The following is a 27,221-nucleotide window of genomic DNA, read 5'->3' on the forward strand; positions in this document are numbered from 1 at the left end:
CAGAAGTCGAGGGGGATCTTATTAGCATCAAGAAGAAGAGCCAACGGCTCCATCTACCCTGAGACCAGAGGAACTAAATGACACCTAGCAATCGCTAATGACCTGTTCTCAACAGGGCTACAAAGGATGGAACCTGGTAAACGGGGAGAAACTTAAATTCTTAGGAAGTCCAGACTTACTGGGCCAGTTGAGACTAGAGGGCTCTCTGAGACTACTGCCCTGAGATACTCCATAAACTCTGAATCACAACTACTCCCGAGGTCACCTTTTAGCTAAATAACATTGGCTTATAAAATAAAGATTACTGATGAGTACTGTGCACTTTTAAAAAATTATCTAAATGGTCAATAACTGCTCTAAAGCAAAGATGAAAGGGTAAGGGGACAGGGAAACCAGATTACTGGAAGCAGAACATGAGGAACAGAATTAATGAGAATGTTAACACATTGTGAAAAGTGTAGCCAATTTTGATGAAGAATTTCTATAGTAAATTTAAAATGGGGACATAATTTGCTGTGTAAACTTGCACTGAAAATACAATATTAAAAAAAAAAAATCTGAGCTGGGAGTAGAGTGAGTCCTTTGGACCTGGGATCCTTGCACTGAGAACCTCCTAGACTCAGGAGACAGAGAGATCTGTAACATTGGAGATGACACAGAATGGCAGTGGCAGGAGACAGCAGCAGTGAGAATAAAGAGACCAGTGCAAGTCGGTTGTGGTTGGCTTCCCAGCCCACAGAGCAGGACAGTATGAGCACCTACAGGCAGGAAACTTGCTGGCAGAGTGCGGTTCTTCTGGGCACTTAATGGCAGAGCCAAAAGAGCTGTAGCACTTGCCCAAGCAGGGGCCAGGGGCCAGTGGCAGAGGCCAGGCCTGAGAGGGGGCTGGTGGGAGAGGCTGGAGCAAGGCCCCGCCTGTAGACACAACTGAGAAGCACGGCTTGCCTGTGGGCATAGCCAAGAAGCAGCTGAGAGTTGTCTTTGTCGTAAGCTGTCCTGATTGACAAACTGTATCCTGTCTCCTGAGTTGTTCCTGTTACTCACGATTTGGTTCTGATCGGAGTTGTAGCCTGTTACTTTCCTAAAAACCACTTAATCCTGAGTATGGTCTTTGAGTTCTATGTGGCCACTGCAATGAGTCCAGTAGAGAAGTAGAAAGTGCTCTGGGGAGGGCGGCCAGTATCAGAACTGGTATAAAGGTGGAGAGTAGAGTAGAGGGACATCTGACTTCTGCTTCACAGGAATCACCTTTGGGCTGATGGTGATTCTCATTCTCCCCGCTGAAGTCAGAGGACCTCTGATGCTACGTTACAATGACCCTCTAACAACTCAATTTACTCAGTGCTTACAAGGTGCCAGATAGAGCTAGGCACTTTCCATTAGAAACTTCTGTTAACAATCACAATAACCCAGTCAGGCAGGATATCCCCATTTTCAAATGAGAAGCCTGAGGCTTAGAGAGATTAAATGACTTGTTCGGTCACAGAACTAAGGAGTAGTAAGAATCTGAAGGGAGGCCGTCTGTTTCCAGACGTATACCTCTTAACCAATAATGCCACATCAAAAGCTTTTATTTTTAAAGTGTTATCTTATACCTTCATAAACAGAACATATAAGCGGTGAATAAAGTACCTGACAATACGTAATGACTAGATCAGGCAAGTTTGTCAAATCCTGTTCCTCAAGGTCCCTCTCTACTAAGAAGCTGCTTTTGCAATTAGTTTAGGCTATGGTTTTTGAAATTTTGTTTCTAGCTAAGATTCTGTTTGGGGAAAAAAGTTTAAAACCACTTGTTTGGATGCCAACTAATTAAAAATGTAGCATTTCCCCACTCTCCTATGCCTTCAAGATGCAGGAAGAGATCCTATCTCTTCTGTACACCCTCCCTTATTACCCCTTTCAAAACTTTGATCTCCCACAAAGGCCCTGACCAAGGGTCTCTCCCACACCTACAGTTCCAAGGCCATATGCTCACTGATATCCCTTGACTACTGTTCTTGGCCCTGCCCCAGGTTGCCAGGTACAGGGCTGAGATGTGCCTAACTACTCCAGGATGTGGAACAGCAACCGAAGACACGTCTATGTTCTCAGACTGAAAAAAATGACACCAACTCTCTCCTTCCTTCCCCTCACTGTCCGTTGACAGTCAGAGCGCTAATATACACTTCACAGAGGCTTATGAGTTCACTGGCCTGTGAGAATGCATTCATCATTCAGTCTGTACTGTTGTTCTTGTTAAGCGCTGTCGAGTCCATTCCGACTCATAGCGACCCTATGCACAACAGAACGAAACACTGCCCAGTTCTGTTTCACCCTCGTAATTGTTGTTATGCTGGAGCCTATTGTTGCAGCCACTGTGTCAATCCATTTCATTGAGGCTCTTCCTCTTTTTCACTGACCCTCTACCCCAGCATGATGTCCTTCTCCAGGGGCTGGTCCCTCTTGATAACATGTCCAAATTACATGAGACAAAGTCTCACCATCCTTGCTTCTAAGGAGCATTCTGGCTGCACTTCTTCCAAGACAGATTTGTTCATTCTTCTGCCAATCAATGGTATATTCAATATTCTTCAACAACACCATAATTCAAATGCGTCTACTCTTCTTCACTCTAATTATTCTCCTTCACTCTTATTTATTCTCCAACTTTCGCATGCATGTGAGGCAACTGAAAACACAATGGCTTGGGTCAAGTGCACCTGATTCCTTGTCACGGATTGAATTGCATCACCCCAAAATACGTGTCAACTTGAGTAGGCTGTGATTCCCAGTATTGTGTGATTGTCCACCATTTTGTCACCTGATGTGATTTTCATATGTGTTGTAAATCCTGCTTCTATGATGTTAACAAGGCAGGATTAAAGGCAGTTATATTAACGAGGCAGGACACAATCTACAAGGTTAGGTTGTGTCTTAAATCAATCCTTTTTGAGATATAAAAGAGAGAAGCAAGTAGAGAGACAGGGGGACCTCCTACCACCAAGAAAGATCAGCTGGGAGCAGATGGTGTCCTTTGGACCTAAGGTCCCTGTGCTCAGAAGCTCCTGACCAGGGGAGATTGATGACAAGGACCTTCCCACAGAGCCGACAAAAAGAGAAAGCCTTCCCCTGGAGCTGGTACCCTGAATTCAAACTTCTAGTCTCCTGGACTGTGAGAAAAAAAATTTGTTTGTTAAAGCCATCCACTTGCGGTATTTGTTACAGCACACTAGATAAATAAGACAGTCCTCAAGGTGACATCTTTGCTTTTTAACACTTTAAAGAGGTCTTTTGCAACAGACTTGCCCAAATGTGTACTAAAGGAACTGAAATCAATTCAGATCAAACTCCACGAGGTAAAGAGATGGTTTCCTGTTTCCAATTCGTAGATCTAACCTGGATATCTCTTCAGCCTCCTTCTGGTAATGCAGCAAGAGGTGATCCCAAGCCTGACGTTCTAAAGAAAATCTGTAGAATGAGAAAAAAGTTAGTTAATGTTTGATCATCTCAGTCTGAATCACTCAGGGCACCAGTAAGTACAACAGGTATATATTCTGGTTCTAAGATGTGAATAAAAAGGTCATTAAAAGATTGGCAATTTCTACGGATTCAGAAGATATCCAAGTAATTCAATCAAATCAAACACGAGTTTTTAAAATCATGTTAACGTCCTTATTCCCTAGGCTCCATTCTACAAAACTGGCCATCAGTATAGACCATAAAATGCTAATAAGGAAGTTTATTGTACTTTTAGTACCAATAGAAACAACATTTTGAACAGAATGTTTATTACTCATTTTTACCAGGTTTAATTATTTTTCTTAGGTTGAGAATGAATTCAGATTTTCCAAGAAAGGTTGTCTCATTTCACTTACTTTGCTATATATTCCTTCATCTCCGCCACTGATGCTTCCAGAGACAAATCTAATTCTTTTCTGGAATAAAACAAGATTATGAGATTAACACAAATCTCTCCAAAAAAACTCTTTCAATAGTATGATACCTTACATAATCTTAGTGGCAGTAAAAAATGGTCAGAATTTATCTTTCCACTAATATTTATTCTTGGACGCCATTTCACTTTTGTACTTAGATAACAGCTTTCAAAATGGTCACTTTATCTTCTATTTCTCCCATCAGTACGAATTCACAGGATGATCAGATAAGCCTTTCTTAAAATATACCTCTTTTTCTTTGCTTAAAAATTGTGTGACCCTATTTTTTTTTTAGGAAAAAGGTGAAAACCCCATCACTTGGCACTTACGGCTCTTAAAAAAAAAAAAATTTTTTTTTTTTTTTTATATTCTGGCGCCACACATCTCACCAACTTTTGATTCCTCCTGTTACCCTGTCTACTCTGTCCTATCATTCCTCATCGACTCGAGGGCACTGGGTTTATCATTCCTCTCAGCCTGACCTTCAAACACCTGGGGTTTTCCATCTCCACATTTTTTTTCCCACATCATTTTTTAGTCTCTTCTCCCATTAATCAAAACCTTCACACCCTTTTAAGGTCCAACAATAGTTTTTCATACAATCATCTGTGACCCCACTAAAACTGAAGCTATCCGTGGGCAGGGATTGTTTTATTCACACCAATGGTTCAGCTCTGTTAGGTAATTTTTTTTTTCTGGTTTTATTATTATTTCTATTTTATCCTATTGTACTTTAGGAGAAAGTTTACAGCTCAAATTAGTTTTTCATTCGAAAATTTATACACAAAATTTTTTATGACATTGGTTGCAATTTCCACAATGTGTCAACACTCTTCTCCTTCCCTGTTATACCCTGGGGTTCCCCGAGTCCATTTGTCCTGTTTTCTTGTACCTTCCTGTCTTCTCATCTTTGCTTTTGGGCAGGTGTTGCCCATTTGGTCTTGTATACTTGACTGAACTAAGAATCACATTCTTCAAGTGTGTTATTGTTTGCTTTATAGGCCTGTCTAATCTTTGCCTGGAAGGCAGACTTCGAGAGTAGCTTCAGTTCTGAGTTAGCAGGGTTTCCTCCAGTCTCTGACGGACCAACAAGTCTGATCTTTTTGTGTGAATCTGAATTTTGTTCTATATTTTTCTCCCACTCTGTCTGGGATTCTCTATTGTGATCACTGTCAGAGTGGTAAGTGGTAGCAGCTGGGCACCATCTAGTTCTTCTTAGCTGATGGAGGCTGCGGTTCACATGCTCCATTAGTCCTTTGGACTAATATTTTATGTCTTTGGTTTTTTTCATTTTCCTTTGCTTTGGATGGAATGGGATCAATAGCTATATCTTATCACAAGCTTTTAAGATACCAGAAGCTACTCACCAAAGTAGGATGTAAAACATTTTCTTTATGAACTATGTTATGCCAATTGACCTAGATGTCCCGAGACCATGGTCTCCAGTCCTCAGCCCCAGAACCATGGTCCCTCAGGACGTTTAGATGTGTCTAGGAAGCTTCTATAACTTTGCCTTGGTCAAACTGTGCTGATTTCCCTTATGTTTTCTTTCCCTTCATGAAAGTTAATTGGTCTACCAGTTGGTGATTTTCCCTCCCTACGCCTGTAACCATCAAAGATTGTTTTTTTCTGTGTACAAACTTTTTCTTGAGTTTTTATATTAGTGGTCTCATACAATATTTTGCACTGGCGAAAAACAAGGCTCCAGGAATTGATGGAATATCAATTGAAATGTTTCAACAAACAGATGCAGCTCTGGAGGTGCTCACTCGTCTATGCCAAGAAATATGGAAGACAACCTCCTGGCCAACTGACTGGAAGACATCCATATTTATGCCTATTCCCAAGAAAGGTGATCCAACCAAATGTGGAAATTATAGAACAATATTAATATCACACGCAAGCAAAATTTTGCTGAAGATCATTCAAAACTGGCTGCAGCAGTATATCAACAGGGAACTGCCAAAAATTCAGGCCAGTTTCAGAAGAGGATGTGGAACCAGGGGTACCATTGCTGATGTCAGATGGATCCTAGCTGAAAGCAGAGAATACCAGAAGAATGTCTACCTCTGTTTTATTGACTATGCAAAGGCATTCGACTGCGTGGATCATAACAAATTATGGCTAACATTGCGAAGAATGGGAATTCCAGAACACTTAATTGTGCTCATGAGGAATCAGTTCATAGATCCAGAGGCAGTTGTTCGGACAGAACAAGGGGATACTTTTTGGTTTAAAGTCAGGAAAGGTGTGCATCAGGGTTGTATTCTTTCACCATACCTATTCAATCTGTATGCTGAGCAAATAATCCGAAGAGCTGGAGTATATGAAGAAGAACGGGGCATCAGGATTGGAGGAAGACTCATTAACGACCTGCACTATGCAGACGACACAACCTTGCTTGCTGAAAGCAAAAAGGACTTGAAGCACTTACTAATGAAGATCAAAGACCACAGCCTTTGGTATGGATTGCACCTCAACATAAAGAAAACAAAAATCCTCACAACTGGACCAATGAGCAACATCATGATAAACGGAGAAAAGATCCAAGTTGTCAAGGATTTCCTTTTACTGGGATCCACAATCAACAGCCATGGGAGCAGCAGTCAAGAAATAATTGCATTGGGTAAATCTGCTGGAAAGGACCTCTTTAAAGTGTTGAAGAGCAAAGATGTCACCTTGAAGACTAAGGTGCACCTGGCCCAAGCCATGGTATTTTCAATTGCATCACATGCATGTGAAAGCTGGACAATGAATAAGGAAGACAAAAGAAGAACTGATGCCTTTGAATTGTGGTGTTGGCGAAGAATACTGAATATACCATGGACTGCCAAAAGAATTAACAAATCTGTCTTAGAAGAAGTACAACCAGAATGCTCCTTAGAAGCAAGGATGGCGAGACTGCGTCTTACATACTTTGGACATGTTGTCAGGAGGGATCAGTCCCTGGAGAAGGACATCATGCTTGGCAGAGTACAGGGTCAGTGCAAAAGATGAAGACCCTCAACGAGGTAGACTGACACAGTGGCTGCAACAATGAGCTCAAGCATAACAACAACTGTGAGGATGGCTCAGGACCAGGCAGTGTTTCGTTCTGTTGTACACACAGCTGCTGTGAGGCGGAACCAACTCAAGGGCACCTAAGGACAACAACATTTGTTCTTTTGTGATTGATTTATTTCACTCAGCATAATGCCCTCCAGATTCATCCATGCTGTGAGATGTTTGACAGATGCATCATTGTTGTTTATCCCTTTATTCCAATGTGTGTATGTACCACAGTTTACCCATTTATCGGCTGATGGACACTTAGGCTGCTTCCATCTGTTTGCTACTCTGAATAATGCTGCAGTGAACATGGGTGTGCATATGTCTATTCGTGGATACATTCCTAGGCATGGGATTGCTGCATCATATGGTACTTCCATTTCTCGCTTTTTAAGGAGGTGCCATATTTTTTTCCATCACAGTTGTACCATTCTACATTTAGAGTAATTAATTCTAATGGAAAAAAAGCAGGCAATGAAGATGCTGAAATATGACAGATGTATTTGGAACTCTGCCTGGCAAAGGCAAATTATTTGTGCCACCTTTCATTCATGTTTTTCTACTGAGGCCTGTAATACACAGCCTCTACCAAACTCTGGCTGAGATGCAGACAGGTGCTTAAACACACTGCATTAAAGAAACGCTATGTTGAACTAAAATATTTTTCATTTCCTGACTAGCAACATCAATCTAAGAGCCTGTGGAAAAGTATACCTTTGTGAAGTCAAAAGTTAGTTCATAATGTAAGCCCAAGTGACATGATATAGTTCAGGGCAAAGGGAGGAGGGGTTTGGGTATGGTGACCTTGTCCCTGTGGAGGAACTACCAGCTGCGGCATGAGATTTTTCAATTGCTGCTAATATTCTGGCTCGCCAACAGCCAAAGAACATGAGTTTATCTCCAACTTGCGTAGCTAGCAAAGATCTGAACAACGCTTTTACCCTTGTCTTTCCATGGCTGATTCCTTCTCATCATTCATGTCTCTCAGGTCTCAGCCCAATGGTCGTATCCTTAAAGGTCTTCCCCGAACACTACCTAAAGTTGCTCACTCCCTGAAGTCACTATCACATTTATTGATTTCTTAAAACTAGCACTGGCTGAAATTACTTCTTTTTATGTATTTATTTTGACTGTCTCTCTTAGTACAATGTAAGCTTTATGAAAAGTGGGGCCTGTTTGACTTCTTTATCACCACATCACCAGTTATCTAGAAGAGCCTGGTATATAGAAAATACTGGAGAAATGTTGATTGAGTAAATGAACAACTGTCTAATTCAATTATAATTTATGACAGAAGAAATTGCTCTTACCCTTTTGACTTTTCAAAGCATTTTTGTAGAGTTCCATCACTTTCCAGTTTGTCTGCAAAATGTTTTAATTCTTCAGAAAGAGAAGACGCTAAGAGAGAAAAAAGTTACTTGTTATAAAATAAAGATAATATAAACTTTCACAGTGAGCTGCTGACAAAGATATAACATACTTAGGATGGTCTTTATGGTTCCCTGTTACATTCTGATCCTCACCCACCCAAGAAAGTGGTATAAATACGCAGAAAAGTTTTATCTTCCTTCTTTAGTAGACTGGATAAATTGGAAGACAACTCTTTATGGCATTCATGATGGTGTTTGTATGCTTGACCAGTACGAATGCAGTTAGGAAAGTATATCTGAATGTGACATTTCTTTCAAGAAATTTGAACCCATGGCACTGGAAAGAAAAACATATTTATAAAAGCCAGGCAATGGGCAAGGGTGTAATAAGACATGTGGGAGACAGAGTCATGGGCCTAAGACGAAAAGGGGTCTCTGTGTAGATCTGAAGAGTTCACTATTGCATTCAGTGAAGAACGCAGAGAGAAAAGGGCATGCTAACTAGCTGTCAAGATAACTCTGGCACATCTATGCTAATTAAGATGACGGTGCAATTCTGAGAGAAACAATTTTAACTAGCAAGTAAGTCTGAATTCATATATTTTCTGGGTAACAGAGTATTTCAGACTGTGGGTTATTGTGTAGTCGAACTGTTAGTAGAACAGCTACTACATAGAGTTAAAACTGACTTCTGGGAAAGGATATTTGCAACTTATATCACAAACAGCTAATTTCCTTAATATACAGAGTTCCTACAAATTAATAGCAAAGAGACCAACATGTCACCTTAAAAAAATGAACAAAGGATATGAAGAGACAGTACACAAAAAATAAAGTACAAATGGCTCTAAAAAATATTTTAAAATGCTTAACCCTTTAAAGGAAAAAGGAACGTAAGTTAAAAATACAAAATACCCGTTACCACATACCGAATGGTAAAAAAAAATCTAAGTTTGATAAAATTGTAGGTGTGTAGGAGAAAAGAGCACTTGCATATATTGCTGGTGAGAGAATAAAATGATAGAACCTCTACGGAAGGCAATCTGGTAACTCCTATCATTTCATTTGACCTAGTAACTCTTAATTCTAGAAATTTATCTTATTTTTATTTGCATATATGCCAAAAGTTTTGTGTAAAAAGGTATTAATTACAGTATTTATTGTAACAGTAAAAGACTGGAAACAACCTTAAAAGCCCAACGACAAATAACTGGTTAAAGCAGATACAGTACATTTACATAATGGACTAGTATACGGCTGCCAGAGTGTCAAGGCAGCTCTATATGTGCAATACGAAACAATCTGCAAGATAAATTAGGTTTAAAAAAGGACAAATATGTATGCATTTGATTTAAAAAACATAAATGTTTGGAAATGCAAAAAATATCTCTGCAAAGACATGACAGAAACTAGTGGCTGTGACTGCCTCTTGGGAAAACAGCGAAGCCTGGCGGGGAAGCTCATTCTCCACCTTTGTACCTCTGAAATTATAACATAAGCACATATTCTTATTTCTAAAATATGAATTAAAAAAATAGGAATGGGGGTCCTACAAGTGAGGCTTCAGCTGACCTTAAGAGAGGGTACAGCCCAGGATCAAATCATACTCACCTATTCTAGCAACTTACCTTTGGCTCTAAAACTTTCAAGACTGAAGCCCTCAGTGTCCCTTAGGAAAGGTTCCAGTTTCTGAACAGAGAACTAAGGAAAGAAAAGCATTTTGAATACAACCACCAAGATTCTCCGGGTCAGTCCTGAGTTCACGTAACTTTAGATTTAATACACGTAAAACTAAACATGATTTAATTTTTATATCTAAGACTTTTCAAATGAACAAATAAACAGATGAGGAAAAAACTCTTTGTTGGTCAGAGTATACCTTTTGACTTTTGGTTCAGGAAATAAAAGATCACTTAATTTACACAAATAATGTGCTGTGAGGTTAAAAGTTACTTTTCGTCAAGCAGTTTGGCCTTTGTCCCTAGCCTCTGTGAAATAATCCTTAGAGCAATTGGGCTACATTGGCTACATCTGAGGGTTTGTATTAACGAGTGGGAGTCAGTCTGGGAGCCAACCTGGTTAACAAAATGAGCATGTGAGCTAGCTGATAAAAGCCTGAAACACTGAGTCTTGAGGAAGCTTCCTGTGGGAGAGAATCCTGGAAGGAGAGCTTCCTAGGGGAGGGACGTCATACCCTCTGCTTCAGGGACCCTTACAAGCCTTGCCTTAAGTGCCTTTATTTTGCTTCTGAGTTGTATCCTGTTATTCTTGCCTGTTCATATTTTGAGTGACTCCTGAGTTGTACTCTTTACCTTAACAGACCATATAACTGGTTAAGAATAGTCTGTGAGTTATGTCACATTGCAGCAAATTACCAAACTCAGCAGAGAAATAGAGTGCCGTGAGGAAGGGAGAAGCTGCTGTCAGACAATGAACAAGTTGGAAATCAAGAGATATGCTTGATCTCTACCCTATAACAACCGCTTTGTGTTGATTCTTATTCATAAAATTTATGTGCTTATCTACAATGATGTAAGCATTAGCCACGTTAATACATAACTTGTTCAATAAAATTATATAGCATGGGTCAAATATTATCTTAGTATACAGCCGGACCTAAAATGTCCACATTAACTTCGATTTTGAACTCTGCCCACTATAAATTCCCATCATTTGTTGCCATTGAGCAAAGGATACTGAACTGGCGAAACTTCTGCAGCAGCTTAGTTAGCAGGAGCAGCAGCAGCTGCAGCAGTCACCCATCCGCAGTACCAATGGGACCGGCAGAGAGCCCAATCCAGCGAGAAGTCAGTTAAAGGGGAATAAACGTGGCTTTTAAATTAATCCCAATTAGGGAGAAATATGTTTTAATCTTAACCAGTGTATCACGTATTAATTTCTGTTTGGGGTTGTGACAGTGAGTTTAAAAAAAAAAAAGAAAGAAAGCGTCTCCCAGTCCCAAGCATCTCACCTGGAAGCTGGAAAGCAGGAGGGCGCCAAGCCGCTTACTTTCTGCTAAGTTGACACTGATGGATCTGCTGAGCGCTAACATAAAACACCACATTAAAGAGCTAGATACTTATACACTTAACAAAGTAACAAAACTGGAAAACTTCCTCCTTCTTGGCGCAGTCCAGCTTAAGACCAGAACACTCAAGCAGCCCCCTCCGGTTAAAGGGAGAATTCATAGTCACATCTAATTTTTCCAAGATCACTTGAAGATCACATTTACCCATCTATGCATCCAAAACTTTGAAAAACGTTTATAAAAAGTTTTTCTGTGTATTACATTAAAATCTTATCTTGTTAAACAACGTAGATAAAAAGAAATTTAACTTTTTTTTTTGAGGACTCATATTCACCACTGGAAGAAAGTATATGGGAATGTTTGAGCATTTTTATGACTGACACTTATGTGCTTCAGATACATCATCTTAAGAGTCCTTTAATAAGTCCTGCAAAGGAAGCATTATTAGCTCTGTTTTACAAATGAGGAAACTGAAGCTCAGAGAGCAGATGACATATCTGAGGCCAGGGATAAGTGGAGCCAGAATGCAAACCCAAGTCTGTCACCAAAACCTGTGTTTTTCCCACTAATACCATGCTGCCTCTCTATAATGACTTAATAATAACACCGCTAGCAAGCATTTGTTGAATGCTGTAGAAAAGGCATTTTGTTAAATGCTTTACACACATCTCATTAGACCTTCAGGCAAGCACTCTTATCGGTTCCATTTTACAGATGATAAAACTGAGGCACAATGGCTAGGTAGCAGGTAAAGAGGTAACATGCCCAAGGTCACACAGTGAGTCATCAGCCTGAATTGGATGGTGTCCATATACATTTTACATAATCCTCAAACAACTCCAGGAGGTATATATTCTTTTTTTCTCATTATCTCCATTTAGATAACTCCAGTTATTATACAGCAAAGAAAGTGTGCTTTGAGAATTACGAGAGATATCTATCTTTTTGCCCTCCGGGCTAAGCTGGCTCTGTTTTTACAGTTCTCATCTCCTTTCTTAATTCTCATTGCTATGAGTCAAGAAGAGCAGGATACCTTGTCTGTAACCAAGGAAACTCGGTAGGTAGTCAGGAATAACAAGGAGATACCCAGTCCCACTACATCAATGATTTTCTGTTATTCAGAATTTTAAGCCCATATGCTCTAGGGTAGAGATGGGGGGCGGGGAGGAATCTTAGGGAACTGCTGATGTCTTCTTGGTACACCTATGGAGTAAGCTACATGGGCACTGTGACAGCCATTTACTGATACGCTGGGTAGCTGTTTTTTCCCAGGTTTACTTCTAGACATCTGGTCACTTGGAAGTGGGGTAATATCTTAAAAATAATCACAATAGCTAACATTTGAGAGTTTACTCTGTGCCAAGTACTATGTTATGTATCAACTCATTTATAAATATTAATCCTCACACAACCCTGTGTGTGACAGGTACCGTTACCATCCCCAGTTTACTGATGAGGGCCTTAGGGCAAAAGAGGTTAAGCAGACTGCTCAAGGTCACACATCTACCAAGTTCTTCCTGAAATGTGCTAGACTTTCCACATTATATCCTGTAGTTTGATGCTGAGATAAAGTTACTGCAGTAAATTCACACAAAATCATACAAATTACATTCAAATACAGCATTCCTAAAAACTAGGTTTTCATGCTCAATATTTTTCTGTGTCTTCCCTCTGAAATATTTTCAGTTATAAGGTCTAAAATCAAGTGCCAACCTACCCACCTTCTGTTCCACTTTAAGGTATAAGGCAGAAAGCACAGGAAGGCATCTTTAACGCCTCTGATCCTAGCAGAGGGGAGTGTTGGACAACTGTAAGTCACAATTTCTATTCATGGTATAGATTACAACGGGCAGCTAATACGATTTAAATGGCGATGATACTAAACACTCACTAAGTGTTTTACATTAGTACTTATAATCTTAGACTATTCCCACAAGGTGGGTAGTACAGTCTCCATTTTATGGATGAGGAAACTGAGGCTCAAAGAGTTCACATGAAGTAATTTGCTCAAAGTCAGCAAAGTCAAGTCTATGCTCCTATGCTCTTTCCGCCATACCTCACTGCCTCTTAACTGAGCTGGAACGTCACTGTCTTAGTAGATAGCACCCCACCTGTGATGCCCTGGTGAAAGGGAGGCAGGGACTTCCGCCGGTTCATTCCTTTCATACTTGCACGCCGCCAGGATTGCCTTCTGCCTTGATGATGGATAGATTGTTCTTGGGGGGACAAATGAAGGGACCTGGACTGAAGTCCTTCCTGGTGGCTGAGATCACAACTTCCCCCTTTTTGAGGACTAGAGCCAAGGTGAATTCTTTCCTTTGAAACATTCTGAGTCATCTCCAGGGAGGCAGGCGATTTAGCACACACTTCCATAAGGTTGGGACTTGATTTCAACCGATGATCGTGAGTCTTAGACATCACTGGTTCCTCTTCTAGCTCTTGTTATAAAAAAGTTAAAATACAAAATCAAACCCATCACAACAAAGTATCTGTGCAATAAGATGAAAAAGGAAAGTGCATGCCCCCATCATGGAAACACCGAGGAAGCATCTCTGCAAACTAACGAAGATATGATTCCAGATTCACCAGGAGCCAGAAAGCCTAAACCCCAGAGGCAAAAGGTACTGAATTTCACTATAATACTCACCTCGAACAGTCTCTGATCTAGACACTGAAGTCATTCTGGGTGGAAAACCCTGAAAATAGGAAAACAAGGTGATCTGTTCTCCACACTTCAGCCCCAGTCTCACTGGGGCTTTGCTACTTCAGAACAGGCCTCTTCCTCTCCAGTCTTTCTGAACTGCCCACTTCACCAACCATCTCTGCCCCGTGAAATGCTACCTACCTGGCAACACCATCTAGCACAATCCCATCTCACCTCCTCCACAGAGAATCACCAACTACTGTTGAACTTATTTCTAGAAGTACTCCTATCTCCCTTTGACACATATCTTACTTTGCTTCCCAATTATTTTGTGTTGAAGGAGCCCTGGTGGCAAAGTGGTTAAGCGCTTAGTCAACTGAAAGGTTGGCAGTTTGAACTCACCAGCCACTCTGCAGGAGAAATATGTGGCAGTCTCCTTCCATGAAGGTTACAGCTTTGGAAACCCTATGGGGCAGTTTTCATTTGTCCTATAGGGTCACTATGAGTCAGAATCAACTCAATGGCAATGGAAAAGGGAGTCCCTAATTCCCTAATTTAGTTCATGGCGTTTGATCTACCTGGTCTTCCAATTAGAAAAACTGTGTCCTCCTTTACTTCTCCTTATTCTTAACTGTCCAGATCCAAAGTCCTCTCTGTTTGACCTCCAATAGTCTCTTTAAATCTTTTCCCCATTCCCACTGTTACTAGTTTAAACCAAAACCAAACCCACTGCCATGGAGTCGATTCTGACTCATAGCACCCTACAGGACAGAGTAGAACTGCCCCCCATAGTTTCCAAGGCCATAAATCTTTAAAGAAGCAGACTGTCACATATTTCTTTTGCGGTGCTGCTGGTGGGTTCAAAGTGCCAACCTTTTGGTTAACAGTCAAATGCTTTAACCACTGTGACACCAGGGCTCCAGTTACTAGTCTAGTTCAGTCATAATATGCCCCTGGACTAATGTTAACAGTCTCTCCACTAGTTTTCCTACCCAGCGTTACTCTTCTCTAATCCATTCTTCACACAGCAGCAGCAGTTTTTCTAAAGTGTATTAAACATCTTTCATAAACTAGTCCCAACCTACCCCTTCCTGCTCTCTCCTGCCACTCCCCCCTACCTCTCCCATGTACACTGATAACACCATTCTCCGCACCACTTGTGAATCACTGCACGCATTGGTCTTTCTACCTGAAAACTTATTCCTCCTTCCCAACCTAGATCAAATGTGAAGCTTCCACACAACTTCTCCTTGGTGAAGTTGGTTGCTCCACTCCTTGGTCTCCCAAGCAGTGGCTGTGAAGTCTGTTCACAGGTCTCCCCAGCCAGACTGCATCTGTATTCCTAGTGCCCCTCACATACAAGTGGCTCCAAGAGGACAGGGACATGACTGAGGCATCTCTTCATCTTCTAGCCTTCCTCCTCCCTCCCAGAAGAAATCTGTACATAGGGGTGCTTTGTAAAAAGAAATAAATCTATGTGGAAAGAAGATTCAGAAAAGATAATAGGAAAAAGAGGGTGGCCTCGGATCTAAATTCTCAACAGTCCTTATGACTGCATCACACAGAAGATAACAAGCCCGGATAACAGCAGCAACTGTCGCTTGTTAAGAGCTTATAATGGGTCAGGACCTGTGCGATGTAAGCGCTTTATTTACATCATTATCCCATTTAATCCTTTCCCCAACTCTAGGAGATAAGCACTGTTGTTAACTCCACTTGGCAGAGTGGGAAAATGAGGCTCACACAGGCAAAAAGTCTGGCTCAAGCTTGTTACGCAGCCAGACTGGAGCACAGGTGGAATTCGAACCCAGGCCTCAATCAACGTTCTCGATCGTAGACCGCAGGTTCTACAAACCGGCCCCGAGCGGGCGGCGCGGCCCGTCCTGAGGCTTCCTCCCCCGGGAGGAGGTTCCGTCGCCTCCCGGGGCGGGGGGGAAGATGGCGGCCGACCGGGGCTGACCCGACGCCAAAAACGCTGCGGCGGGAGCGAGCGGGGCCGCGTCGGGGGAGAAGTTTGCGACTTTCTGACCTCAGAGCGACGCCCGTCCAGCTCAGAGCCTCCGCTTCCGAAACACAAGCCAAAAGCCACTCTCTTCGCAGCCCCGGGTCAACCACGAATGCCCGCAGCCGCCGCGGCCGCTCCTTCCGGGTCCCGATCCGGATCTTGTGCGCCGCCCCCCGTTTGCTCCGCCAGCGCAGCTTCCGAAACTCCCGCCAACCCAAGGCCCATGCGCGGCCACCGTGGGCCCGCGCACGCGCTACGCGGCTCTGCACCAAGGCGCATGCGCAAGTGGGTGGTCCGCGTTCTTGTCAGCCCCGCCCCCTCGGCCAAGTATTTACTAGGCCCGGCGCGGGCACGCCACTGTCTTCTCTGCAGTCCGCAACTTTGGCATGTGCGGTGTCTTCCCGGCACTCACCCGACAGGACCCGTCTAAAGTAGGGGAAAAAAGACCTAGGGAGGTACTTGCCCAAGGAAGGAAAGCTAAGCAGCAGGTACCTGATGCGCTGCCCCGTAGCTCGGCATGGATCCCCTCTATCGTTTTAACTCCGAAAGTGTGGACTTAGAGCTCCAGCCTGCCTGTCTTATCCCACTCCTGCTCTAGGACTTTTTCTCCTACTGTAGCCCCTTATTACATTGGCCAAGTTCAAGAACTCTCCAGCCTTATCACAGACAATCCACTCTCCAAGTTGCTTGCAGCTCCTCTGCCCACCTCACGTTGCTTCCTGCCTCTTCCTTTGCTCTAGCCTTTTTCTCTGCCTGGCAAGCCTTTCCCAGCATTTTTTCTGGCAAAACTTCCAGCTGAGGAATCCTCTCTCTGAGTCTTCCCTGAGGCCCCAGGCCGAAAGCCAGATGCCTCTTCTGCGTTCCCAGGAGCCCAACCTGCTCCACTACCCTTTGCTGGCCTAGGAACCCCCAGAGAGCAGGCTGCATCCTCAGCACCAAGCATGGCACCATCAAAATGTTCCCTTGGTGTGCAGCCCTTTCTTTCCAATCTGAAACCTCCAAATGTTGAAGAGCAGGCCACAAAGTCTGAAGTGAGATGGCTTGGGAGCATGACTGTGGTCATCCTACCATAGTAGCTGTGGTCCTTGGAAAAGTTTTCTAGTGACAAGCAGGAATCTGCCTTTCTGAAATTTCCACCCTTTGATTCCAACAGACATCTGAAAGCAGAGATTTGCTCTTGGTTCCCTGAATACAATTTTCTGGGGCTCAATGGTACCCAGTTCCTTCTATGCCCAGTCCTTGTTTCCACTCTTCATTTGTCATTGTCCCAAGAATAGAACATAGTGTTCCCAGCCAGGGCTGGCCATCCTGGGGCACAATGAAAATATTGCTTCATGGAATACAGACCTAATACATTATCCAACTATGTCATTTCCCTGCTTTGAAATCTCATGGCTCACTACTGCCCACAGAATATATAAAAATTCTTTTGCTTGTAAGGCATCGTGTGATCTGACCCAGCCTCCTCTTTCATCATTCCCCACCCAGTTTCCCAGTTCTGCTCTGCTCTTTTACTACTAGGCTTTCACACATGCTGGTCCCTCTCCCTAGAACCATTTCCTCTCAGTCTCCTGCCTACCAATACATGACCATTCTCTTTGCTGGTCAGCATCTCAACTTTCGGCCTCAGCTCAGATGTCCCTTCTTCCATGAAGCCTTCCCTGATTCCTCTGGGCTCTAGAACCCTCAGCTCCCTCCTGCCGTTGACATTTGCTTCCTTGTCTTCTAGGCCCATCTCTTGTATCCTCAACAGATGCCTAGAAGATGCCTGACTGCTGTTAGGCCCTCAAAAAAGAGGAGAGCTAAAAACAAATATGTGGTTGCCATTTCCTAAGATGGCCCCCAATGATCCCTGCCTTCTGATGTTAATGCCCTCCCACATTGAACAGGGTGATCTGTATAACCAATAAGATATTGCAGAAATGATAGTATGTGGTTCTCAAGGCCAAATCAAAAGACATTGTGACTTCTGTCCTGCTCTGGGGGAAAGTCCACCACCATGTTGTAAGGACACACAAGCAGTCCTGTGGACTGCCCACAGAGTGAGGAACTGAGGCCTTCTGCTGACAGCCAGTACTGACTTGCCAGGCACTGTGAGTGAACCACCTGGCAAATGGATCTTCTGGCCCCCAAGTCTAGCCTTCAGATGATTGCCAGTCTGATCAACATCTGACTGCAACCTCATAAGAGCCTGAGACAGAACTACCCAGCTTCTGAATTCCTGATCCACAACATCTGTGTGAGATCAATGTTCTATGATAATTACACTGCAATAGATAATTAACCTGTCTGAAGTATCCTTTTTTTATGTCTTAAGTACGAAGGTTCATTCCGTCTTTTTTCTTTTTCAGCAGTTTGTATTTGTTTCTCAGTAGTCATATCGCACTTCGTGGAAGACTCTGAGGTGTCAGCAGTCAGCAGCCGGGGACACCTGGTGGTCCCTCCCAAGTGACCCCAACCAGCCAGCTTGTTGTGGCATTCCCAGACCTCATCCTTCCCAAGCAGGTGGGGGTGGGGTAGAGTTAGGTTTCAAATCTCCAGGGGCCCCAACCAATCCACAAGGGAGATCAGAGAGGCCAAGTCCAAGGAAACTGTTCATATGACATACTTTATTTCCAATCTACAACCATTAAAAACCCTTTGTAAGTTTACACTGTACAGTTATTCTCATGTTTGAAATAAGACACAGGGCGCAGGGAGAGCTGGTGGATTGGGCTGTGGTCATCCTGGCAGCCATTCCATCCTGGGAAGGAGCCTTCTGAAGACAGGAGTGGGGAAAAGAGAACAATAGACAGGAGAGAACAGTTTGGCCCAGGGATGCCCTTGGTCCTTTCCCTCCCGAGGCCCTTTTCCTGGGGGTCCCCCAGGGCCCACGACTGCAGGACCATCACCAGGAAACCAAGCCAAGCAGGAAGGGGGCTTCACAGTATTGGCAGGGCTGGGCAAAGAGATCAGGTAGAGGAGGAAGGACAGCTTCTGGCTCTCTTGCCCAGCCACTGGGGGTTGGAGCTGTTTTTTGGCACTGTCTACAAGGTCTCCCTGGGGGCGGGAGGAGGAGGAGATGGAGATTCTTCCCTTGAGGAATTAGGTTTCTTTCCATTTGCAGGGAGGCCACTAGACTCATTGTGAGGTTCCCAAGTGATGAACCAACAGGATCTTTTGCCTCTTGCTCCCCAAGACTCCCACCCCTGCCTGGCTGGCACAACCTCACAGAGCCTTATATAAAATCCAGACGAGTGGGAGAGGTGAGCACGGATGGAGCCAAACCAGGCACAAGGAAAGGAAAAATTGATTCCTTTTCCCTGCCCTCCAGCTTCCAAGATAAGACCACTGACTGAAGGATTCCATCTCTCAGGAGTCCAGATGAGGTTGGTGTTTCTACCTGCTCTTGGCCTAGGTCAATCCCAGACCCTTCCTAGGCTGCACTAACTGATAACCTCGATCAGCAGTTGGCAAACTCCAGTTGGAGGGCTGCTGAAATCCAGATTGCTGGGCCCCACCCCACAGGTTCCATTCAGTAGGTCTGGGGTGGGACCAGTAATTTGCATTTCTAACAGTTCCCAGGTGATGCTGATGCTGCTGGTCCAGGACCATGCTTTGAGAAACACTGGCTAGAATGATACTTCTGACCTCCTCAACTTCAGCAGCCTGGCACCCCTGGACAGTACTAGGGACCTGGGGCATGGCTGGCAAGGCCTAGCCTCAGAGGCACCAAAATATCTGGGAAGATGCTGGGGATGGTTGTGTAGTGAGCCCCCTGTGCAGAGAAGTAAACTAAGGCACAGAGATCAGTGGCAGAGCTGAGAGAGGAGCCAGGATACCAGGGCCCAGCAGAAAGGGGATGGTGCTACAAGACCCCCAAAACACGAAGGGTGCTCAGAGGGATCACTCTGGTGCTTGTCACAGAATTCTAGAATTGGGCGGGCCAGGCTCAGAGAAGTTAAGAAATCTGCCCAGACCTGGGCCAGGTCTCTAGTCTTGAGGCCGAGGTCCCTCTCCATAGGAGGAGTTTGAGTGGCTTCAGAATGGGGTGTGACAAGGCAGCTAGGCTCGCACTGTCATGGCCTTTCAAGGATACTTAGAGGAAACCGAAGCTCCTTTCCTTGGGGACTGGTGTCCAGAGGGCTGGGGAAGGGCAGGAAGAGAGGGGACCAGGGCTGATGGGGTAGACAAGGGAAAGTGGAGGGTCTAAGGAGGGTAAGGTAGGGTGGGCAGGGCTGGCTGGTGGTGGGAAACTCAGGCCCAACATCATGTCCCCAGTCCCCTTTGCTTCTTGGGCCTGTGGACTTTGCAGACTACATACACCGTTGGGAGGGATGATGGGTAGGGCCAGGGTTAGCTATAGGTTCTCTCAGGATAAGCTGTCCTGTAGGTGGTGGGATTCAGGGAAGAGCAGAGGAAATGGAGGGGTGTGAGACAGACAGACAGCCTCTCCCTCCTCGGTGGGAAGTGCTGAGATTGAGGGGACAAAGAAGACAATGTGGCTCAGGACTGGGACTGGTGGAGCTCAATGAGGGCAGGCCAGGCTGGTGCTGCCTGAGGCATTGGAGGAAGGGGCCCCTTTGGTGGGAGAAAATATAAACATAGAACCCAGGAACCATCACCCAATCTGACGGCAAACACTGGAGTTGGGAGACCATAGACACAGGTACTTCTCTGATAGGGCAAGAATGTGAGGGCCTGGGGGTGGGGGGTGCTGGGATTACAAGAAAATCCAGGAGAGGGGTGCAGTGCTGGGTTGGCCATTCTGGGAGGACCGAGGGAGAGATGCTACAAGTAAGCTGGGGATCCAGAAGAGGAAAACCTACTGTGGACCTGGGCCACTCAGTCTGCTGGCAGGAACCAGCCAGAAAAGAAGAGCAGGCAGAAGGGTGGGAAGCTTTGGGGGAAAATGATACAAAAGAGAGTGGCCAGGAGGAAGAGGGCAAACAGACTGAGCTCAGAAAGAGGAAGGGACTCACCTAAGACCACAGAAAGGAAGGGCAGGGTCTCATTCACCACTGGAGATGCAGAACCTGCTGGCAGCCAGGTCACATGGGTCCTAGTCCTGGCCTGCCTCTGGTTTGCTGTGTGACCTGGGGTGAGCTGCTCCCTTCTCTGAGTCCTCAACCTCAGTCTGGGTTGGTCCAGATGATCTTGTGGCCCCTTTCTACTCACTAAGACTCAGTGAGAGGGGTGGTGTTGGTGTCACCCCCAGGGCCAGGACACTGAGGAGCTGGTCTAACTCAGACCCCTTTACATTTATGCAGAACCTTATGCTTTTCCAAGTAGACTCGCAGGCACAGTATTGTATCTGGTCCTGACCACACAGCCACATGAGGTAGGAAGGGCATTATCCCCACTTTATAGCTGGGGAAATCGAGGCATACAAAAGCCACATGATCTGGTCAAGGTCATTCAGGATGCTGGCAGTTAAATATTTTTAAAAAATAGTCACCTGGAAAACAGGTTATCTTAGGTTCACCTGCTGAAACACCAACTGGCTCAGTGCATTGAAGGACACATGCTATAAATTAGTAGCAGAAGAATTTGTGTCCTGGTGCAAACATGCTTGCTTCCCATGATTGGATGATGAAAGTTACACAACCTGATGTGTTTCTCCTTTTACTGTGGCTGTCAGGTAACTCAACAATAAAATTTAATTGCATGATTGTGGTAATAATACCAGGTAGCTTTGGGGAATAATTCTTCTTGCTTTTTGACTTCCTATTTCTGTTGTCTTGGTGAACATATATGACTTAAGATTGTAAACTGCTTTTGATGTTTTTGGGAAATTCTCAGGGTTATTAAAACAAATCAGAGCTGGGCTGAGGACCAGGGCCCCAAACTCTCAGCTTAGTACTCTTTTTAAGATATAGCATCGTACAACATTGTGGCTATTGATGAAAAGAAAGATGGCTGTGAACATAAATGGTGTGGCCAGTGGTGCTCAAGGTCTCCCTGGGGGTTTGTTAAACATGCAGATTCCTGGCCCTGAAGTCTGGGGTGGGGCCCAGGAATCTGTATGTTTAACAAGCCTTCAGCAGATTCTGATGCAAGCAGAACACCCTCTGGGACATGCAGGTCCAGGCATTTGGAGTGGATTTGTTTCATGTCTGGGTTGGGCGAAGGCATATTTTGTGTGTTTTATACCCACACAAAGCCAGCAGTGGGGCATGTGGGCAGTAGGTTTGCACAGCAAGACAGAGTTGAACTGGGGGATCCAGATGGCCAAGGTTCTGGTCTAATACTCAATAACTTTCCAGTTGTGCGACTCTAGGATGACACCTGAGCCTCAGTTTCCTCAATTTTGAAATAGGAGCACTAACCCCTGTCCTTCCAAGGCTGCTTCCCAGAGCTGTTCGCAAGAGGTCTGAAGGAGATGCGGGATAGGGAAGTAATTTCTAAATAGTAAAGTGCTCTAGGCGGGATGTGCGGGGGATTATTATTAACAAAGAGGTAGTGGGAGTTAGGAGGGCTGGTGAGGCTGGAAGAGGAGGGATATTCTGGATGGGAGGGGAGAAGGAGGAAGGGCCTGGAAGTTGGGTGTACAAGAGGAGGAAAACAGGCTGGGTGATAAAACCATGAAAGGTACATGGGCGTGGGCATGATGGAGCCATTTCAGGGGTCAGGGTGTAAGAGGGTCAAGTCTTTGGGCCCTTGGCCTTGTCAACAAAAGCCAGACATGTAGGATGGCACCTGGGAGGGCAGCTGGTAGAGGGGTGTTTCTGGGAGACCAAAGGAGGAGGTCATTTTGAGTTTATAGAAAGTAAGACCTTTTGAAGGTGCTTTTAAATTAGGTCAGCCTTTAGTAGAAAAAGAGCTGGAGGAAAGGGTTGGCAGGGAGACAGGGAATTGGATTCTGACACCTAATGCATGCACGGCCTAAGGCCCACTGATGAACAAAAGTGGTTTAATTTTCATCTCAGATACAGACACCATTTCTCCCAGGAGGGCCTAATTTGGCTCTGGGAAAGGGTCAGATGTAAGAAATGGGAAGTTTAGAGTCAGCCCTGCTAATTGGCCCCCCACTTCCCCTCAAGCAACTGGTGTCAACCCATGGACCCAAGCCAAGGGGACTCTAGGAGACTGGGGCCCCAGTGTTCCTTGGGACTTTGGTTGTAGAGAGTGGGAATGAGGGTGGGGGTGGCAAGGAGGAAGAGGGACAGAAGAAGAGGAGAGGGTTAGGTGTAAAAAGGCAGAAGGGTAGTGAGAAAGGGGAGAAAGGCCGTGTTCCTTCCTGGGACCCCAAACCTCCAGGGAAATCCCTACTGTGGGTCAGGCAGTTTTCTGCTTTGGGAATGTTACCAAGACTTAAAAGGCATTTGAAGGAACAAACCAAACTTAGAAATTACATTCCAAAAGAGTAGAGAGTTTTTACAAACCAACCCTCCCACCCCAAAAAAGAAACACAACCAGTTACCAATTAAAATGCTAAAAATCAAATCAAACCAATATTTACACGTAACATTTTCAACTCTATTAAAGCCCCATGTCCAGAGGCTTCTGTAAGAACGGTGATGAGTGACCTTGCACAGCAGCATGCAGAAGCTAGAAACGGGGGCTTACAGAAAACCGAGAGCTGGAGCCCCTGACACTGACTGGGGGCTGGGGCCTGGGTGTTGAGACAACGAAGATGGCAAGGACAATCTTGGACGAAACGATGGTAAGGCTGAGCGGTCCGTAGGCTGCAGGGTTCAGGTCTCACGGGGATTTCTCCCCAAGGCTGGGAGTGCAGCCTCCCTGGCCTTCTGCCACTCTGGGAGGTGGCAGAAGGCTTCTGGTGACTTATGGCCTGCTATGAATCCTGTCACCTGGAGGTAACCTTTAAGGGGCCTCCTGGATCTCACTGGGTGGGGAGCAGTGGCATCCTCTGGGAATTGGCCCCTGGCTCCATCGGCCCACACAAGTCACAATGGCACAAGGGTGAGGCTGGTAAGACTGGCATGGTCCTGATGTTCTGCTGATGGGAAAGAAGAGGAAGGACTTTGGGTAGCTGGTCCAAGTGACCCTTAAAGGGCAGGACAAGGAGATGGCAGGTAGGAGTCAGGAGTGCAGAGGTGTCTCTTGAGTCCTGGGGGAAAGCTAGCTAAGCTGCTGGCTTTTGGTCTTCCTAATGTGGAATTCCGCAGACAAGTCCTTTCAGCCTGGTGTTTTTATTCCGGGTCCCCAGGAGTTACAGGACTGCTGTGTGCATGTGGGCATGTGTGCAACCAAAATGGTTCGCTGGCACCAAGGGGGAGGCCATATCGCAATAACTCAGATCATAATCCGTCTGATCACCCGGGCAGTTCACGTGCCAAGTGGGGGAGGGTGGGCAGTGGTGTTGGAGCAGGGAGAAGAGCTGTGAGGAGCCATAAGGCTAAGGAGACAGGCCGGTGGAAAGGCTGGCAGGCTGGTGAGAAATGAGCCAGGTGGATACTCTCTGATCCATGCGCAAAGCTGCAATAAATGACATTCTGGAAGTTCAGTCCTGTTTTCCTGCAAGTTCTCACTCAGGGAACTTGGAGGGATCTCCATGCTCTTTACAGAGTAAGCCACGGTTGACTCATTTAAAAAACGTGTCAGAAAGAGGGAGAAAAATGAGAAGCGAAATGGGAGAGGATTTGGGAGGTGGTATGTCAGTCCAAAGGAGCCCTGGTGGTGCAGTGGTTAAGCGCTCGGCTGCCAACCAAAAGGTCAGCAGTTCGAACCCACCTGCTGCCCCTTGGGAGAAAAATGTGGCGGTCTGCTTCTGTAAAGATTACAGCCTTAGAAACCCTATGGGACAGTTCTACTCTGTCCTCTAGGGTTGCTATGAGTTAGAATCGACCTGACGGCAACGGGTTTGTCAGTCCAGCCCTGCACCCTGTTAGCAAGCATTGACAGACTGACTGCTCGGGGTTGGGCAAGTACCAGGTGTTCTTGGAGGCTAAATGGTCAGTGGTGTTGGGGGATCAGGCTGCAGAGTTCCTGCAAACCTGAGTCAGGAGACCTGAGCTTGGATGCTGAGCTGTCTCGTCCGCATAGGGGATCCCAAGCCTGTCCATTGTGTCAGAAGTTTCAGTTTGTCCCAGTGGCGAGAATACACGTCAAACTCCAATAAATTACCTTAGGAACTTTGGGGTAAATTAAATTATTAAAATAAAGTAAACCACCTTAAATATTTATAATAAGAAAAACTCAAAAACAGTCTAGGCGAGAAATGCACTTTCAAGCCCCAGTTTACTCCCGTGTCCTGGGGCACTGACCTCTTGGAGCTCTCCTTGGCCTGGCCTGGCCAATCAGAAGTCTCTTACTGGAATATCTTTGTCCTCCACCAGCCCCAGGATGTAAACACAGTGGAGATGTGGTGCCCTTTCAGGCTGCTGAGAAAGAGGCCCAGGGCCAAGGCAGTGAGCATTTAGGCCTTTATGCCTGCACCAGGTCTTAAGACTGACTCTAACCTGTTTCTGTCCTCATAGAGTTGCCCATGAATTGGGGCTCCCCCAAGTCACCTTGGCAAGGGTGGCAGTTCCAATGGCTCCCGACCCTGAGCGCCACATGTTCCTACCTCATCTCCTGGTCCTTGCTGCATCCAGACTGTGAGCAGGGAGATCCAGGGCTCCGGGATTCCAAGCGGAGATTCGGCCCTGGTACTGCCCTATCATATCCCCTAGAGTCACAGCAATCTAGAGCAGCAGGGCTGGGAGGAGGAGGTGGTGAAGGGAAGGAAGGGGTGGACACCGTGCCCAGCTCCTTCAGGAGCCACGAGTTGATCCTAGAGCAAAGCCTGGTCTTCTTGTCGATGTTTCCCCTCCCAGGGAAGGGGTGTGTGGTTGTCATGGAACAGCTCTGTGAGCCCTTTTTCCCAAGGGGCATGGCCAAAAGTGTATCCCATCCTCGGATCTTCCAGGAGGGTGAGGGGTAGAACCAGGCAAGGCTGGCCCAGTCCACCTTAGGACCCCGGGAATGGGTTCCGACGTATCTTTCTGTAGATGCTTCCAAAGCCCAGTTTTGGTCTTTCTCCCACTCACTGCCTTCCCTGGGAAGTTGGAGATCACCACCCGGCGGTCAGCAGGAGACCTGCTTTACCTTGATGTGAAAGCTGTCTTCTGGCAGTGGTGTAGCTGTTATGCTTCCATGGCGAGACGATGCTGAGAGTACAGGCCCCTCACTGTCTCTGGTGTCTCTGCTGATTCCCTTCTGCTGTTCAGGGCTGGGCCGGTTGAGGTGGGGCACTCAGGTGCTCTGTCACTCGCTGGGGGGGGCTGCCCTCTCCTCCCCACCCCAGCCGGACTCTGAAGGGTGCAGCCTGCACTTGGAAGGAGAGTGGCGGATGGCAGAGCGGGATGGCCGGGCAAAACAGGAGGTGAGAGACTGGGCACTACAGTCACAAACAGCATCCTGGGAAAAGGGAGGGAGGGAGTCAGGAGGAGCCAGGAGGCACTGACCACCCAAGGAATGGGTGGCCAGCCAGGTGAGGCAGTTGAACTCAGTTGTGCCCAAGACCAGGGCTTTGAATCAGCTCTGTCTGGTTAGAAACCTGGCTGAGAATTTACGTGGGGTGGAAATACAAATTCTCAGCAGGGTTCGAATCAGAATGAACCGGTTCAAAGCCCTGCCCAAGATCAGTTCCCAGGGGCTACACCCCTCCCTGGGCTGATTTTTCTTTTTATTGTTTTTCTCCCATTTTAGCAATGAATAGTGTTCATCATAATAAATTCTGGAATAAGCAGAAAAGAAAATTACGCTGTCATGGCCCTAGAGATCAAAGATAAATTCTCAAGTATGCTTACACACACATTTACCAAAATGACCTCATCTTCTATAAACTATTTCTCAATTGCAAAACATGAACACTTTCCTGTCTCTATGTATGTCTAGACCTCCTTCTCTTTAATGGTTGTATACTATTCCACCAAAAGGAAATACCTTAATTTATCTAATTTACTTTTGATGTGCATTTAGGTAGTTTCCTTTTTTTTTCTTTTTACTATTACCAACACACACATATACAAGCATTGTGGTTAAAAGTGCTGCTTTAGAACCAGACTACTTGGATCAAATCCCAAACCTTCCACTGACTGGCTGTGTGACCTTGGACAAGTTACTTAACCTCTCTGAGCCTTGATTTCCTCCTGTCTAAAACGAGGGGTATGAAACCTTCTTCAAAGTTGCTGTGAGGGTCAAATCTGGTAAGGCATGTAAAGCATTTGGCATAATGTCTACTAAGCACTCAATAAAACCAAAACCAAACCACTGTCCATCAAGT

General features: G+C 45.3%; 2 protein-coding genes across 7 annotated transcripts in view; both read right to left on the bottom strand.

Moving 5' to 3' along the window:
- DSN1 (DSN1 component of MIS12 kinetochore complex) overlaps nt 1-16,222 on the bottom strand; it is a 31,493-nt gene extending 15,271 nt beyond the window's left edge. The window contains exons 1-8 of one of the 5 annotated variants that reach the window (XM_010591662.3): nt 16,034-16,216; nt 14,008-14,056; nt 13,472-13,798; nt 11,304-11,377; nt 9,961-10,033; nt 8,273-8,360; nt 3,855-3,914; nt 3,376-3,447 (exon numbers count right to left, since the gene is read on the bottom strand). In XM_010591662.3, the coding sequence (XP_010589964.1) occupies nt 3,376-3,447; nt 3,855-3,914; nt 8,273-8,360; nt 9,961-10,033; nt 11,304-11,377; nt 13,472-13,798; nt 14,008-14,041 (728 nt within the window). In that variant the 5' untranslated portion in view covers nt 14,042-14,056; nt 16,034-16,216. Of the gene's footprint in view, nt 1-3,375; nt 3,448-3,854; nt 3,915-8,272; nt 8,361-9,960; nt 10,034-11,303; nt 11,378-13,471; nt 13,799-14,007; nt 14,057-16,033 lie in introns of all 5 variants that reach the window. The other 4 variants (XM_003411533.4, XM_064276052.1, XM_023550218.2 and 1 more) reach the window with 4 other exon arrangements.
- Nucleotides 16,223-18,598: 2,376 nt separating this feature from the next.
- Nucleotides 18,599-27,221, bottom strand: part of MTCL2 (microtubule crosslinking factor 2) — an 84,721-nt gene continuing 76,098 nt past the window's right edge. For both annotated transcript variants that reach the window (XM_010591664.3, XM_064276051.1), the window contains one exon: nt 18,599-26,353. In XM_010591664.3, coding sequence (XP_010589966.2) covers nt 26,201-26,353 — 153 coding nt within the window. In that variant the 3' untranslated portion in view covers nt 18,599-26,200. The remainder of the gene's footprint in view (nt 26,354-27,221) is intronic.

This window comes from Loxodonta africana, chromosome 24, assembly GCF_030014295.1.
Source record: "Loxodonta africana isolate mLoxAfr1 chromosome 24, mLoxAfr1.hap2, whole genome shotgun sequence".
Classification (NCBI taxonomy): domain Eukaryota; kingdom Metazoa; phylum Chordata; class Mammalia; order Proboscidea; family Elephantidae; genus Loxodonta; species Loxodonta africana.